The sequence below is a fragment of the Pelophylax lessonae genome, assembly GCF_965119305.1.
Source record: "Pelophylax lessonae genome assembly, chromosome: 2".
NCBI classification, from domain to species: Eukaryota; Metazoa; Chordata; class Amphibia; order Anura; family Ranidae; genus Pelophylax; species Pelophylax lessonae.
The window spans coordinates 93,226,641-93,245,257 of NC_138769.1; the positions used below are offsets into that span (position 1 = coordinate 93,226,641).

Consider the following 18,617-nt stretch of genomic DNA (forward strand, 5'->3'; position numbering starts at 1 on the left):
TTCCTGTGTCGAAGCCAAAGTGAGGAAAAATCTCTGGCTGTCTCACCGGGGTCATCAAAACGAGTGTCCCAGTTAGAAGCTTTCCCCTCTTTTACTGCACTAGTGACAACCCAAAATGTACGATTTTCTTCTTCTTTCACCTTGGTGATACCAGTAAAAAGGACAAATAGAGAGGGTGAAAATTTTCCCCTCTATTTAAAACTAAAACAGTTTTGCCTTTAGTTATACTGTAAGGGGAAATCTGCTCAGTATATTTGCTCATTATGACATGCTTATTTTGCAGAGTGCTCTTCTCTACTGCAACGGCTCCAATCTCCTTGTTGCTCCAATGCCAGTGCTTTCATTTTCACACAGTCTTTTTCCTGGTTTGGAGTCTTCAGCTTTCATGATTGATTAGTCCAAGATGATGAGGTGTAACTAGAACCTTCAGGGCCCCGATGCAAGAAACCATGAAGAGACCCCCTGACCCCCTGGGGCCCTTTCATCAGACTGGTGCTGTTTCCTCTGGTCCTGGGGCCCTTCCTTCCGAGCCCAGGGCCCTTTACTCTTTAAACCTTTAAAAAGACCCTTTAAATCACGTAAGTTGCTAGGAAGTCACAGGAAAAACGCAAGCAAGTCGCACAACTTTGGGGTGGCAGTAGTATAATAACCTCTCAGTGTGCTTCTGCTCCTACATTATCAACAAGCTGGGGGTGTGTACTTGATCAAACGTCTACAGTAGAGGTCAAAGACCTGGCTGTGTTATTATTTGGAGTGCCTGAATCAAGAGGCTGAACAGTTTAATATGTATGTAATTAAAATGGATTTTCTGACTACCTGTCTACAGTGCCTCTCCCCACCCACCTACGAACCCATTTTTAAATTAAAGTCCATTTATGCATATTTTAAATCCAGCAATTTTCTGGCCGGTCACGTGACCTCACAGGGCCTTTGTTGTCTCCTCCATTATTGGCGGTCCCTATTCCTGCACAGAATACAACACATGACATCTGAGTTCTGTTCTGTGCAGAAGTCTGTGAGCCCAGGCTGGCATGCTGTACGAGGTCAGGGTGATGATGCACCCTCAGGAGGTGTATCCATGATGGCCTAGGTTCACCAGAAGTGGATTCAATGATACGGGCATCATTCAAGCCAAAAGAGGGGCACTTCTGGACCAGGCTGAAGTGATGATGCACCCTCCCTAGGACGTGTCCATGATAAATTGCGCGGATAGTAAGTGAGTTCAATGACATGGGCTTCATTAAACCCAGAAGAGGAGTACCGCAGGAAACTCAAAATTTAACTTTGGGATGAAGTGCCAGCAAGAAGATGATTATTGTAGCCTGAGCTGTTTTTTATGTTTTTATTTTTTTTTAGCACTGCCAAGCTACTGATAAAAAAAAAGTTGTGAAAACTGGCATTCTGCTTTATAACTGGGACTCTGGGAGTCATACAGAATTTGTGCCCATCCTTCCATTTACATAACATAGGACATGTACAGCTCCTGTTTCTTCATTGTTCCCTAGTGGTATGAGCCAAAAAGCAATTTTTCTTGACATAAAAAGAGATGTTATTTTTATGATAATGTATTGCTTTTTGTAATGCAGTCCGGAGCAATAGTATTCTTTAATAATATATCAATTGCTCCATATTCCTATCTTCTAAAAAATTGCAGCTTTGGTACCAGGTTATCACTATTCCTAATGCTGAGAAAATGATTTCCAGTGCCGTCTTTATTTTCCATTTAGAATGCAAAGCATCAAAATACTTTTTCTAAGTTCCTGACTATGCTCTTGTTCCATGTCTTCCAGTCTTCCCCAGAGAAGGTGGTTGGAGTCATTCTGCCCATATGATCACTACAGCGAGAATCCCTGCTGATAAGCCCGTCCGAATCTCCTTCAGTCTTAATGACTCTCCAGGTAACGTTTATCCTTTTGTGCTCAGAAAATGTCCTGATACAATCTGATCGCTATCTTTACCTTTTATGGCTTTTCATGAACGCGCTCTGAATTTTTATAAGGATAACAGGCTGTTCAGTTACACTCCGTAATAAAGGATAACAATTTTCAAAGGTAAATAGGTTCATACTTAAAGCGGAGCTCCACCAAAAAGGGAAGCTCTGCTTGTTTGCCTCCTCTCTCCCTCCGCTGGCACATTTTTGCACCTTTCGGGGTGGCGAGTACCTGGTTTTGACAGGTACCCGCTCCCACTTCCTGGTGACTTCACCATGGCGAGCATACAGTCAGGTCCGTAAATATTGGGACATCGACACAATTCTAATCTTTTTGGCTCTATACACCACCACAATGGATTTTAAATGAAACAAACAACATGTGCTTTAACTGCAGACTTTCAGCTTTAATTTGATGGTATTTACATCCAAATCAGGTGAAAGGTGTAGGAATTACAACAGTTTGTATATGTGCCTCCCACTTTTTAAGGGACCAAAAGTAATGGGACAATTGGCTGCTCAGCTGTTCCATGGCCAGGTGTGTGTTATTCCCTCATTATCCCATTTACAAGGAGCAGATAAAAGGTCCCGAGTTAATTTCAAGTGTGCTATTTGCATTTGGAATCTGTTGCTGTCAACTCTCAATATGAGATCCAAAGAGCTGTCACTATCAGTGAAGCAAGCCATTATTAGGCTGAAAAAAACAAAACAAACCCATCAGAGAGATAGCAAAAACATTAGGTGTGTCCAAATCAACTGTTTGGAACATCTTTAAAAAGAAAGAATGCACCGGTGAGCTCAGCAACACCAAAAGACCATGGAAAACAACTGTGGTGGATGACCGAAGAATTCTTACCCTGGTGAAGAAAACACCCTTCACAACAGTTGGTCAGATCAAGAACACTCTCCAGGAGGTAGGTGTATGTGTGTCAAAGTCAACAATCAAGAGAAGACTTCAACAGAGGGAATACAGAGGGTTCACCACAAGATGTAAACCATTGGTGAGACTCACAAACAGGAAGGCCAGATTATAGTTTGCCAAACAACATCTAAAAAAGCCTTCACAGTTCTGGAACAACATCCTATGGACAGATGAGACCAAGATCAACTTGTACCAGAGTGATGGGAAGAGAAGAGTATAGAGAAGGAAAGGAACTGCTCATGATCCAAAGCATACCACCTCATCAGTGAAGCATGGTGGTGGTAGTGTCATGGCGTGGGCATGTATGGCTGCCAATGGAACTGGTTCTCTTGTATTTATTGATGATGTGACTGCTGACAAAAGCAGCAGGATAAATTCTGAAGTGTTTCGGGCAATATTATCTGCTCCTATTTAGCCAAATGGTTCAGAACTCATTGGACGGCTCTTGACAGTGCAGATGGACAATGACCCGAAGCATACTGCGAAAGCAACCAAAGAGTTTTGCAAGGGAAAGAAGTGGAATGTTATGCAATGGCCAAATCAATCACCTGACCTGAATCCGATTGAGCATGCATTTCACTTGCTGAAGACAAAACTGAAGGGAAAAGGCCCCAAGAACAAGCAGGAACTGAAGACAGTTGCAGTAGAGGCCTGGCAGAGCATCACCAGGGATGAAACCCAGCGTCAGGTGATGTCTATGCGTTCCAGACTTCAGGCTGTAATTGACTGCAAAGGATTTGCAACCAAGTATTAAAAAGTGAAGTTTGATTTATGATTGTTAATCTGTCCCATTACATTTGGTCCCTTAAAAAGGGGTAGGCACATATACAAACTGTTGTAATTCCTACATTGTTCACCTGATTTGGATACCCTTAAAGTCTGCAGTTAAAGCACATTTTGTTTGTTTCATTTAAAATCCATTGTGGTGGTGTATAGAGCCAAAAAGATTAGAATTGTGTTGATGTCCCAATATTTATGGACCTGACTGTAGTCAGAATTTCGGTCCCGCTCCTTTTTCCCCTGCTGCTGGGTCATTCACAAAGCGCAGCGTGCTTCGTGCATGCACAGTAGGGAACCGGCTGGCTTCACTGCCAGTTTCCCTTAGCCAAGATGGCAGCAGCAGCACCCGAGTGCCGACTGAAAAATTGGCTTGGGTGAAGACACCACTGGATTCGTGGACAGGTAAGTGTCCTAATATTAAAAGCCAGCAGCTACAGTATTTGTAGCTGCTGACTTTTATTTTTTTCTAAAGGAGCCTGCAGTTCTGCTTTAAGCTGGCTATATACCTTAGATTTCTTTGTCCATGATAAACAGCACAGACAGACCCATTTCCCACTGTGGCATTGGGTGTCAGAACACTGGAACAGTGCCAGCTTATGATTGGATGCAAGGTGCTGTTCAGCTGACATTTTTTCACCCATCACCTTATTCAATTAAAGGATGTTGAGCACAGTGGGGCACCCAAGGCCCTCCACTGATTGAATTCTAGCCATTGTCATCAGGGCTGGGACAAGGGGTGGAAGAAGGGTCGGATGCCCTGGGCACTGCGGTATTATGTGAGGTGGGGAATGGGGGGGGCTACAAGAAGATTGGGGGGGGAGGGATTCATGCTGGAAGGGGGAATTTGGGGGGCTGCAGGGGGTAAGTATTGTTCTAGAAGGTGGAGTTGGGGGGGGTGCTAAGAGTGGTGATTTAGGGGAATTTATGTTGGGAGAGCAATGGAGGGAAGAAGATTTATGCTAGGTGGGGGGGATTTGTGCTGGGAGAGGGGATTTGAAAAGGGAGGGAGAAGATGTGTACTAGTAGGGAATATTTTAGGGGTGGATGATTTGTGCTAGGAGGGGTGATTTTCTTTTTTTTTTTGGGGTAGGGGGGGGGGCGTTTGAGCTGAGGGGATTTGGTAGATGGGCGGGGGGGGGGGGGAGCAAAACCTGCTGTGCACAAACCTGGAGTCTAGATATGGCAGTTTTTATACTTGCATGGATCCAGTTTGGACCAATGTATATATGTATTTGCCCTACTTGTGGGAACCCCATGGAAGCTGAAAATCACTGTAGCAGGCACTATTAAGGCAGTGATCAATATAGTGGCTGCTGAAAACAGGATAATGCTCTCTCCCTATTGGTACTATTACACTATTAACACTTTGTATTTGTTCAATTGGATGGGGAGAAGTGATGGGGCGGTAATGTCATCTCCACCTCATCCAATCAGTGAACTCTTGCATTGGATGAGAAAATACAAAGTTTTCTCTGAATGGTGCCTGTGCTGAGCGAGCAACCTCCTGTGTTTAGCAAGCAGCCACTCGGCACGGGTCCCAGAAACTGGTGCCTACTACAGTGATTTCCAGCTTCCCCTGGAACAGGTATGGCACATGACTATATGACCATTCTAACTACAGTATATAAAAGTTATCATAACTGGATTTCAGCTTTTGAACCCACCAACCTTTGGAGCTTACACAAGATTGTTGATGTCACCCCCTCCCACAGTGACAGTGTACAGCTTAATGGGGGGCAAGATACAGTCCCCCTCAAACATGGAAGCACTGGGTATTTAGCAACCCCTCTCACAGAGCCAAAGGAAAAGGGGAAAGTGGGTTGGGGAATGAAAGAGGGCTGAGAGGCTGATAGTTTGCCTTAAGAGTACAAAATAAGTCTCTTTATAAGAAAACCAGTTATGCTTTGGACTTATCCTAAATTTTCAGTCTTAATAATTAATAATTGTGCAAACTCACAGTATCTCACAAAAGTGAGTACACCCCTCAAATTTTTGTAAATCATTTTTTATATCTTTTCATATGACATCACTGAAGAAATTACACTTTGCTACAATGTAAAGTAGTGAGTGTCATTTCTTCAGTGTTGTCACATGAAAAGATATAATAAAATATTTACAAAAATGTGAGGGGTGTACTCACTTTTGTTAGATACTGTTTTTTTATTATTTTTTTAAATAAGCCTGTACTTTGTTGATACTAGGAAAATTACAGGTTCTTTCCTGTCATACTCCAGTAGAGAAGAATCAGCTGTATTTTAACTGTTCACTTGGAGATGGAACATTAATCTAAAATTCCTGTGATAACAAAAACCACTCAATCTCAGTGACCACAGAAGCAAGACTGTTACCCAAACTGACCGAACACAGGTGATCATGTTCATTTCATCTGATGCATAACACCCAATTGTCCCTCATTTGAAAGGACTGTCCTTATTCTGGAACCAAATTAATTTGTTCTTCTTTCCTAAAGTGTCCTTCTTTTTGGCCTGGTGTATAGACATCTATAAAAATGTACAAATTTAACTGCTAAATATGTTTCACTATGCAAAACTTTTCATCCAATCTTTAATTCATTGCATTTGTTATTTTGAACCAGTATAAGAAGAAAGTCGTGAAGGAAAAAAAAAAGCACTCATGGGTTTAACCAGTATTTGTAACTGTTACTGTGGGAGGGGTGTCTCCTACATATCTTAACCACTTAAGCCCCGGAAGATTTTACCCTCTTCCTGACCAGGGCCTATTTTGCGATTCGGCACTGTGTGACTTTAACGGACAATTGCGCGGTCGTGCAACGCTGTACCTAAACTAATTTGATGTCCTTTTTTTCCCACAAACAGAGCTTTCTTTTGGTGGTATTTGATCACCTGTGCAATTTTTTGATCAAGCGCTATAAACAAAAAAAGAGCGTCAATTTTGCAAAAATAACAATATTTTTCACATTTTTTATATGAAATTCCCCCCCAAAAAATGTAAAAATCAAAATGTTTTAACATTTTAGGCCAATTTGTTTTCTGCTACATATTTTTTGTAAAAAAAAAAATCCCAAAAAGCGTATTTTGATTGGTTTGCGCAAAAGTTATTGCGTTTACTAACTAAGGGAAAGATCGGACCCTTGACTGACATTTTTGACACTTTTGGGGTTACCAGTGACATTACTACAGTAATCAGTGCTATACAAGTGCACTGTTACTGTAAAATGACACTGGTAGTGAAGGGGTTAATTTTTTTTGAGAGGGAGGGGTTATGTGTGTCCCTAGGGGCGTGATTCTAACTGTGATTGGCTGTGGCTTGAGCTGTAAGAACAGTGATCAACGGTCCTACATAGTAGAACCGTATGATCACCATTCTTACACAAGGGAAAATGACAGGCGGCTTGTTTACATTAGCCACCTGCCTTTCTCCCGGTGTCACAGATGATCGCGAGTGCCCGGCAGACATCGGGTCCGCCGGGCACACGCGCGGGGGGGGGGGGGGTCCGTGACCGAGCGGGAGCGCACATTCGGCGGCGCGCGCTCGCTCCCTAGAGCCTCACAGGCTAGCGACGTAGACCTACGTCGCTTTGCCTGTGAGGGGCTGACTGCTGCAGTAAATATACTGTGAGCAGTTGTCAAGTGGTTAAGCAAAAGGTGTTCCTCTTCTTCAAGAACATAGGGAGATATGTCATGATTACCATGTAGACTTGTTAAGTAGGAAGCAGAACCTCCATTTGTAATAAGCAGGTACTGTATAGCTGCTCCCACATATAGTATATTATATGGCTTAAAGTGTGTGGACAGTTTGGATATCCACCCAAATTACTGAGTGTTTCTAGTGAAGGGTACTCTTAATGCTACACCATGCAAAGACATTTCACAGAAACGTGTTCTTCCAATTTTGCTGCAACAGTATGAAGAAGGCCTCTTTCTGTTCGAGCATGACTGTGCCCCTGTGTACAAAGCCAGCTCTATAATTACATCAATTGATGAGCTTAGTGTGAAGGAACTTAAGTATCCTGCACAGAGCCCTAACTTCTTATAGAAATTCTTCCAGAAGAGTGGAAGCTGTTAGACCCCATTCACACTACCGGGACTTGGACCGCAACTTGTCAGCCTGTGCTCCCCACGCTCCCATAGTGTAGTACAGGAGCCATTCTAATAGGAGCGTCACAAGTCGCTCCGACTTAGAAAAAGGGTCCTGTACTACTTCGGGGCGACCTGGAGGCGACTTGCATTGACTTCCATTATGTGAAGTCCGTGTAAGTCGCGCTGAAGTCGTGCACAAGTCGTGCCGCGGTAGTGTGAATGGAGCCTTATGCCCCGTACACACGTGCAGATTGTCGGCCGAAAAGATTCGGCTGACGACCGATCGGCTGATTGTAGGCTTGTTAGTATGATGCTTCCGACAGCCGACAGCGCACTTTCGGCCGAACAGAATCTGTCGTGCAGGCATTAAAATTTTTGTATGCCGACAACAGAACGGCCGATTGTTCGCCAGTCAGTACAGAATTCGGCCAACAGACAGCAGATTTGCAAGACTGGGCATGCTCAGAAAAGAAAAAAGACAAGGAAAGTTAACCATCACATGACATCACTTCTGCAGTCGGCTGTTGTTGGCCGACAAAATTCGTGTGCAGTCTTTTGCAGTTTTCAACAGACACGACAGCCCTCGGACAAAAGACGGCCGATCGTTCGGCCGACAATCGGTACGTGTGTACGAGGCATAAGTCTTGATAGTCAGGTGTCCACAGACGTTTCCATATACAGTAGCGAAAATAATTGTTTGATCCCCTGAAGATTTTGTAGGTTTTCTCACTTACAAAGAAATTAAGGGTCTATAATTGTTATCATAGGTGTATTTTAAATGATATAAAAACAGAAAAAACACTGCGCTTTAGGAGAAGCAGCTAACACCTGAAACAATAGTACAAGTTCCAAATAAAATAATAAAAACAGAATGGTGTAGTGCTAGATTATGAATGACAAACACCTATACTGAATCAAAGTATGATGTTAACATATACAGTCCAAAAAATGAACACTAAAAAAGTCCACAAAGCAAGGTATTGACTGAAACAGATTCCCAGGAAAGGAAAAGCTCCAAACAAATGAAAAAAGGTGAAGATCAGGTGTGCCCAGGAGTAGAAATGAATCCACCAGAGTATATAGTGAGAGATGGCTCCTTACCAAATAGCTCTTGCCACTAGATTATAGATGGCTGAACGCTCATATGAAAGAGAGATCCTCCAATGTAGTGGAATGGCCAGGCAAGAGCATAGGTCACTCTCTCCGGGGACAACCAATCATAAGTCACAGGGATATCCAGTGTATAACCATGGAAATAAAAAGGGGAAACACTCCCATAGTGCATTACCAATGTATAACTTTAATACATAAAAAGGGATACACTCACATGTAAAAACTTTGTATGTCAGCGGAACAAACAATGACATTCAGCCGCTGCGTTCCTGCAGAACATTCCTCCTCGGATCGTGGGTTACCCGGCAGTACGCTGACATACAAAGTTTTTACATGTGAGTGCATCCCTTTTTATTTATTTTTATTAAAAAACAGACCAAGGTTTTAGAGTCGGTTCACACTGGGGCGACAACACAAATCTGTACTACTTCGGGGGCGACTTGCATGGACTTCACATAATGGAAGTCTATGCAAGTTGCTCCGAGGTCGCCCCGAAGTAGTACAGGACCCTTTTTCTAAGTCGGAGCGACTTGTGTCCCTCCTATTAGAACGGGTCCTGTAGCAGTCAATGGACCGCGAGGGAGCGCGACTTGTCAGGCTGACAAGTCGCCTGACAAGTCGCGCTAGTGTAGACCGGGTCTAAACCTTAACTTCTTTACTCAAAATTTTAAAAAGTGTTTGCTAGAGTTGGGTTTTAAAGCAGAGCTAAACTGCTTGGGAATGTTGGGAGCCCCCCAGGCGTTATGGTGATATATTGCTCAGCCGTAGACTTTTTATCCTGCAATCCATAGCAAAAATGGTCTTTGCATCATTCAAGCAAATGTACAGCAATTTTATAGAGTACTTCAGAATTCCAGCAAGGAAACGCTGACTTTGGAATCCCCAAATGCTATAGGAAGCCAAAGAGTGGTCTCGCCATGGGAGTTATGGGTGGACAAACTCTTTAACCACTTTACCACCGGAGGATTTTGCTGTCTTACTTCCAGGCCACTTTTTGCGATTCGGCGCTGTGCGAATTTAACTGATAATTGCGCGGTCGCGAGATGCCGTACCCAAACTAAATTTACGCCCTTTTTTCCCACAAACAGAGCTTTATTTTGGTGGTATTTGATCACCTGTGCAATTTTTACTTTTTGCGCTATAAACAAAAAAAGAGCGTTTATTTTGAAAAAATAACAATATTTTTAACATTTTTTATATGAAATTCCCCCCCCAAAAAATGTAAAAATCTAATTTTTTTCAATTTTTGGCCAATTTGTTTTCTGCTACCTATGTTTGGTAAAGAAAATCACAATAAGCGTATTTTGATTGGTTTGTGCAAAAGTTATTGCGTTTACTAACTAAGGGAAAGATTTATGTCATTTTTGGTGGGTTTTTTTTAACGCGTAATGGCGGCGATCTGCGATTTTTTTTTGCGGGACTGCGACATTGAGGCGGACAGATCGGACCCTTGACTGACATTTTTGACACTTTTGGGGGTACCAGTGAAATTACTACAGTAATCAGTGCTATAAATATGCACTGTTACTGTAAAAATGACACTGGCAGGGAAGGGGTTAACTTTATTGGAGAGGGAGGGGTTAATGTATGCCTGGTGCTTACTAACGTGTGTGGGGGGAGGTGACTGAGTGACACAGGGACAGATCGGATGTCCAGCTATGCTGAACACTGCAATCTGTCACTCCCTGTCACTTAGGAGATCCGCCCGCTCTGTTTACACAAGCGGGCGGATCTCCAAACTCGATTCCCCGACGATTGGGGAAGAGCAGCGGCGATCGCCGCCGCTCCTCCCCTGGCCCGACTCCCGTTGTGACTGAAAACAGCAGGAGCGCGCCTCCGGCGGCGCGCGAGCGCCGCCTACAGGGGGAGGAGTCCAGCGACGTAGGCCTACGTCGCTGGACGGAATCGAGCAACTTTGCCGCAGTACAGTCCCAGTGACTGGTCGGCAAGTGGTTAAGGACATCTGTCTGTCACAAGCCTTCAGACAAGTAAATATAGTTATGTCATTAAAATGTATGGGATGGCTGCTGAGGTCGTGAAATAGCGGAGCAGGTAGAGTTTATATTTACATACATCCAGCCTGTAGTGGAAAGGCAGCTTCTCTAATTAGCTTCAGCAACCTAATTAAAATCAACCGGATTTTTCCAGGGCTATGTTAGCTGCAGTATACCATCCGTACTTGTGTTAACTCTGAAGTCAGTAGGGTGCCTACAGCAGAACAACATGCCTAATTTATCGGTGTATTTGACATTGGAACTGAAAGTTGTCTGAGAGCAACCAACCAAATTTACATCTGCAGTGTAAAATATTTTTTGCGGGTTTTTAATGGTGCAACCAGTTTCAAATTGATCCTGAAAGTTAAGGAAGCTCAGTTTATTTATACTGGACCTGTTCTTGTGATTAACCCATAGTTGCCAACATTTTAAAAAAATTTCCAGGGACACTTTGCAGCACAGCTATCAGTTACCACACCCACTTCCCTGGTGCTCCGCCCACTCTGCATAATTCATCTCTCCTACTTATCAGATTATAGAGTCTACTCAATATAGAGAGAATTACAGGAAATTTCAAACTTAAGGCCACAGTAGCGGAGTTGGAATAATTCTCCCATTCAGCTGCACTACTTCTGCGTAACATTTATGGGAAGTCTGATTAACAGGCACTTCCAGGGACAATATAAATTACCTGGGACAGGCTCCTATTTGCAGGGACTGCCCCAGAAAAAAAGGGACAGTTGGCAAGTATGTTAACCACTTAAGCCCCGGAGGATTTGGCTGCTCAAAGACCAGGCCCTATTTTGCGATTCGGCACTGCATTACTTTAACAGACAATTGCGTGGTCGTGCGACGCTGTACCCAAATAAAATGGATGTCCTTTTTTTCCCACAAAAAGAGCTTTCTTTTGGTAGTATTTGATCACCTGTGCGATTTTTTTTTTTTTTGCACTATAAACAAAAAAGTGACACTTTGAAAAAAAAAAAAACAAAAATATTTTTCACATTCTGCTATATACATTCTCAAAAAAAAAAAAAAAATTAAAAATCAAAAATTTTTAACATTTTAAGCCAATTTGTTTTCTGCTACATATTTTTGGTAAAAAAAATCGCAATAAGCGTATTTTGATTGGTTTGCGCAAAAGTTATTGAGCCTACTAGCTACGGGAAAGATTTGTCATTTTTATTGTTTTGTTTTTTTTTACTAGTAATGGCAGCAATCTGCGGGACTGCGACATTGCGGGGGACAAATCGGACCTCTGACTGACATTTTTGACACTTTTGGGGGGACCGGTGACATTACTACAGTAATCAGTGCTAAAAATATGCACTGTTACTGTAATAACGACACTGGCAGGGAAGGGGTTAACATTATGGGTGATCAAAGGATTAAATGGGAGCCTAGGGGAGTGATTCTAATTGTGGGGTGGAGGGGGGCGTGGCTTCTGAAATTACCATAGAGACATGTGATCCTATATAGAAGGATCACATGGGCTCTATGATTATTCCAGGGAGAAGAATGGTCAGCTGTGTTTACAACAGCTGACCGTTCTCTCTCAGCGGGGAATGATTATGTCAGGCGGCAATCGGAGCTGTCGCCCGCTGCATCGGCTACCCCGCTGATGAGCTCGCCCCCTAGCCTCGTGCTCGCGAGTGCCGTACATGTACGGCAATTTGCCGAGAGCGGCTGCCTGCCGCAGTACATCTGCGGCGGGCGGTCGTAAAGAGGTCAAATGCTCAAGTCAAAAAACCCATCGTCATTGATCATTTCTACTTTGGGGAACTGCTGGAGGTGCATTTGATGAAAATATGGACTGCAGAAGTTACTGTATATGGGCACAAGAGTGCACGCTCAGTTTATTGTAACACACACATATCTCCATGTGCACTCCATTTAAACTCTCATTCAACTCAATTCAACTCCAAATTTTTTTTCTGTAACTGCTTATAAAGTTACTTTAGTTTATTTTTAAGTCTATCTACAGTGCCTTAAAAAGTATTCATAATTTTCAACATTTTGTCATGTTACAAGCAAAAACTTAAATGTATTTTATTGGGATTTTATGTAATAGACCAACACAAAATGGCACATAATTGTGAAGTGGAAGGAAAATGATAAATGGCTTTCTTTTTTTTTTACAAATAAATATCTGAAAAGTGTGGCATGTATTTGTATTCAGCGCCCCTGAGTCAATACTTTGTAGAACCACCTTTTGCAAATACAGTTGCAGGTCTTTTTGGGGATGTCTCTACCAGCTTTGCACATCTGGAGAGTAACATTTTTGCCCATTCTTCTTTGCAAAATAGCTCAAGCTCTGTCAGATTGGATGGAGAGCGTCTGTGAACAGCAATTTTCAAGTCTTGCCACAGATTCTCAATTGGATTTAGGTCTGGACTTTGACTGGACCATTCTAACACATGAATAAGCTTTGATCTAAATAAAATGGTTCTTTTGCAGCTTCTAACAGCTTTTCCTTTAAGATTGCCCTGTATTTGGCTCCATTCATCTTCCCATCAACTCTGACCAGCTTCCCTGTCCCTGCTGAAGAAAAGCATCCCCACAACATGATGCTGCCACCACCATGTTTCAAGGTGGGGATAGTGTATTCAGGGTGATGTGCAGTGTTAGTTTTCCACCTCACATATCATTTTGCTTTTGGGACAAAAAGTTCAACTTTGGTCTCTTTCTTTCACATGTTTGCTGTGTCCCCCACATGGCTTCTCCCAAACTGCAAATGGGATTTCTTATGGCTTTCTTTCAACAATGGCTTTCTTCTTGCCACACTTCCACTTTTCAAGCTTTACCGAGGACCTCTTGGCTGCTTCTCTGATTAATGCTCTCCTTGCCCGGCCTGTCAGTTTAGGTGGTCGGCCATGTCTTGGTAGGTTTGCAGTTGTGCCATATTCTTTCCATTTTTGGATGATGGATTGAACAATGCTCTGTGAGATGTTCAAAGCTTGAGATATTTTTTTATAATGGCAAGATCTTCCTGCTATAATACGTCTGTTCCTGTCTAAATTTCAGAAGTTCCTGTCCACCTTTTATTTGTAAAAATTTTTAAGAACCATTTATCATTTTCCTTCCCCTTCACTATTATGTACCACTTGGTGTTGGTCTATCAAATAAAATCCCAGTAAAATACATTTGCATTTTTGGTTGTACTAAGACAAAATGTGGAAACTTTCAAGGGGTAAGAATACCGTATTTTCGCGACTATAAGGCGCACCGGATTATAAGGCGCAGTATCAGTTAATGGTAAATTTTCAAACTATTTTCATATATAAGGCGCACAAGATTATAAGGCGCACTTTTTTTTTTGGAACGTTGATCCCCGCGAGGTTTACTGTCAGGTGCTCATTGTGAACCCTCGGATGACAGTTCTGGCGGATACTTTATGCCAGGCATCCACTATCCACTGGCACACAGGGGCATAACTGGCCCGGCGTTGCCTCCCGGTCTTCGTGAAGGAGTGCTCTCCTTCCATCATCCAGTTTTCCTATGTGATTCGCAGTTTCGCCTTGAAGGAACGATTGACACTTATGTCCAGTGGTTGCACCCCTTTGGTCAAACCATCCAGTTAACAGTAAATTTTCAAACTATTTTCATATATAAGGCGCACCGGATTTTAAGGCGCACTGCCAGTTTTTGATCAAATTTTAGGATTTTCAGTGCGCCTTATAGTCCAAAAAATACGGTACTTTTTCAAGGCACTGTAAATCTGCTAGTTTACCTAAAGGTGTCTCTGTTGCTCCTCTATCCAGAGCAGAGACAATCTAACACAGAAAGTGTATATCTGGCCCAATCACCAGGTAAAAATAAGGGGAAAAGGCACATCTAGTGAACAAAAACGTGCAAAACAGTATATGACACTTTTGTTTTTGGGGTTATTACTGCTTTAAGCTTAGGACTAGCAGCTGTAATATTCAATGTATTACAAACACAACGAATGTCACTGGGGCCTGCACTTTCACTGAGGCTTGCTCCAGTAAATGTTCAGAAGGAATCCTGCCAGTAAATTTGGTTTATAACTACCCAATGGGATCCCGGCATTGAAGAAGCAGAAAATGATCATCAAACAGATCTTTTCTCATCATTTATAATATGTTGGTTTATACAGTTTGTTTATTTTGAGCATTGGGTAAGTGTAGTGTTTATCCTGCAGTGTGGCTTCATGTCAGATATAATTTAACATCATCGTCTTTCCACCATGTATAAGACCTCTCTTGGTTCACTTGCTACCTGCTACAGATGTCAGTCGGGATGCATTCTACAAGACTTGTCTGTCTGCATTTCTCTCGCTTGTGCTGATGTTCCCTCTGTGCCAATGACCATAAGCGAACCCTCTTTAAAACAGGCAAACGTTGGAGATGCACTGGGTGCATTTTAATCGCCGTAACTTTAGCAGAAATGTCACCGCGTATTTGATGAGTGGAAACATTGTTGTTAAAGGTTAACAACTTCCTTGACATTATTTCCACCTAATCAGACTTAAGCTGTGCTGTGAGTCTCTCATCTTCCAACTTTTTTCCTTCAGGACATTAAGGGAAAGCAAAAATGTTTCTGGTCAATTAAATGTTTTTCTGAATTTGCTTCACAAACATATTTTGGCATTGCATTATGGGATGTACAGTATACCTGAATTATTCAAATGTTCTATATATTTTCATAATTAAAGGAAGAAATTAAAAAAAAATATAATAATAATATTTAGAATTTCTTTAGTATTGAGCATAGTACAGTGCCTTGCGAAAGTATTCGGCACCCTTGAACTTTGCGGCCTGTTGCCACATTTCAGGCTTCAAACATAAAGATATAAAACTGTAATTTTTTGTGAAGAATCAACAACAAGTGGGACACAATCATGAAGTGCAACAAAATTTATTGGATATTTCAAACTTTGTTAACAAATAAAAAACTGAAAAATTGGGCGTGAAAAATAATTCAGCCCCTTTACCTTCAGTGCAGCAAACTCTCTCCAGAAGTTCTGTGAGGATCTCTGAATGATCCAATGTTGACCTAAATGACTAATGATGATAAACAGAATCCACCTGTGTGTAATCAAGTCTCCGTATGAATGCACCTGCACTGTGATAGTCTCAGAGGTCCGTTTAAAGTGCAGAGAGCATCATGAAGAACAAGGAACACACCAGGCAGGTCCGAGATACTGTTGTGGAGAAGTTTAAAGCCGGATTTGGATACAAAAAGATTTCCCAAGCTTTAAACATCCCAAGGAGCACTGTGCAAGCGATAATATTGAAATGGAAGGAGTATCAGACCACTGCAAATCTACGAAGACCTGGCCGTCCCTCTAAACTTTCAGCTCATACAAGGAGAAGACTGATCAGAGATGCAGCCAAGAGGCCCATGATCACTCTGGATGAACTGCAGAGATCTACAGCTGAGGTGGGAGACTCTGTCCATAGGACAACAATCAGTTGTATACTGCACAAATCTGGCCTTTATGGAAGAGTGGCAAGAAGAAAGCCATTTCTTAAAGATATCCATAAAAAGTGTCGTTTAAAGTTTGCCACAAGCCACCTGGGAGACACACCAAACATGTGGAAGAAGGTGCTCTGGTCAGATGAAACCAAAATCGAACTTTTTGGCAACAATGCAAAACGTTATGTTTGGCGTAAAAGCAACACAGCTCATTACCCTGAACACACCATCCCCACTGTCAAACATGGTGGTGGCAGCATCATGGTTTGGGCCTGCTTTTCTTCAGCAGGGACAGGGAAGATGGTTAAAATTGATGGGAAGATGGATGGAGCCAAATACAGGACCATTCTGGAAGAAAACCTGATGGAGTCTGCAAAAGACCTGAGACTGGGACGGAGATTTGTCTTCCAACAAGACAATGATCCAAAACATAAAGCAAAATCTACAATGGAAGGGTTCACAAATAAACATATCCAGGTGTTAGAATGGCCAAGCCAAAGTCCAGACCTGAATCCAATCAAGAATCTGTGGAAAGAACTGAAAACTGCTGTTCACAAATGCTCTCCATCCAACCTAACTGAACTCGAGCTGTTTTGCAAGGAGGAATGGGCAAAAATTTCAGTCTCTCGATGTGCAAAACTGATAGAGACATACCCCAAACAGCTGTAATCGCAGCAAAAGGTGGCGCTACAAAGTATTAACTTAAGGGGGCTGAATAATTTTGCACGCCCAATTTTTCAGTTTTTTATTTGTTAAAAAAGTTTGAAATATCCAATAAATTTCGTTCCACTTCATGATTGTGTCCCACTTGTTGTTGATTCTTCACAAAAAATTACAGTTTTATAACTTTATGTTTGAAGCCTGAAATGTGGCAAAAGGTCAAAAAGTTCAAGGGGGCCGAATACTTTCACAAGGCACTGTAAAAAAAAAAAAAAAAAAAAAAACACAACTGAAAAAAAAAAAATGCATGCCCTTTATAAGGGCCCATCTACTCATAATGATATAGATGGAGCCTGGAGTGCTAAGTCAGCCCCTGGTTTCTTATAGGATGGGCATTCAAGTCAAACCAGGACTTAGTTAGAGTTAGATAGAGTTTATATAATAGGAGAACAAATTTCAAGGAGTAGAAACTGCATTTATTTTTCAACATACTCCCCTGCTACACTTATGCCCATTGTTTAACTAATGCCTGGAAAGCTCCGGCATAGAAAGATTTGCCAGTACGTCTGAACCATCCTAAGACAGCCTGCTTCACTTTGTCATTAGTACTGAAATGTTGACCTCTGAGGAACTCTTTAAGGGGTCCAAACAGGTGGAAATCACACAGAGCAAGGTCCCGTTTGTAAGGGGGATGTGGCAATACCTCCCAGCCGAGTTGCTGTAATGTGCATGTAGTGCGGTGAGCCGTATGAGCTTGTACGTTGTCCTGGAGAAACAGGATGCCCTCAATTATCAAACCAGGCTGTTTTTTCCGTAGACACATATGCACATCACTAAGAACATGACAGTAATATTCACTGTTAATAGTGGCACCACGTGGTAGAAAATCCACATGAAAGCACCAGTCCCACAAAGCACTTGCCATCACTTTACCTGCAAACACAATTGTTTGTAATTTTTATTAGAAAGTAAGTCCCCACATCTCCTGAATCAAAGGAGATGATGGGAGGAAGGGGATTTTTAAGTGCCAAAAGGAGTAATACAATAAATACAATCTGTTCTAAAAACCACAAGTTTTATTTATACAAAAAACCATTAAAACATACAGTATCTCACAAAAATGAGTACACCCCTCACGTTTTTGTAAATATTTTATTATATATTTTCATGTGACAACACTGAAGAAATGACACTTTGCTACAATGTAAAATAGTGAGTGTACAGCTTGTATAACAGTGTAAATTTGCTGTCCCCTCAAAATAACTCAACACACAGCCATTAATGTCTAAACCTCTGGCGACAAAAGTGAGTACACCCCTAAGGGGAAATGTCCAAATTGGGCCTAAAGTGTCAATATTTTGCGTGGCCACCATTATTTTCCAGCACTGCTTTAACCCTCTTGGGCATGGAGTTCACCAGAGCTTCACAGGTTGCCACTAAAGTCCTCTTCCACTCCTACATGATAACATCACGAAGCTGGTGGATGTTAGAGACCTTGCGCTCCTCCACCTTCTGTTTGAGGATGCCCCACAGATGCTCAATAGAGAGAGTTTAGGTCTGGAGACATGCTTAGCCATTTCATCACCTTTACCCTCAGCTTCTTTAGCAAAGCAGTGGTCATCTTGGATGTGTGTTTGGGGTCGTTATCATGTTGGAATACTGCCCTGCATCCCAGTCTCTGAAGGGAGGGGATCATGCTCTGCTTCAGTATGTCACAG

The 18,617-nt window shown here is 42.1% G+C and overlaps 1 protein-coding gene across 2 annotated transcripts in view; it reads left to right on the forward strand.

Moving 5' to 3' along the window:
• Positions 1–18,617, forward strand: part of MAP3K7CL (MAP3K7 C-terminal like) — a 100,240-nt gene that overhangs the window by 32,858 nt on the left and 48,765 nt on the right. For both annotated transcript variants that reach the window (XM_082246628.1, XM_082246627.1), the window contains exon 2: positions 1,791–1,898. In XM_082246628.1, the coding sequence (XP_082102754.1) occupies positions 1,829–1,898 (70 nt within the window). In that variant the 5' untranslated portion in view covers positions 1,791–1,828. The remainder of the gene's footprint in view (positions 1–1,790; positions 1,899–18,617) is intronic.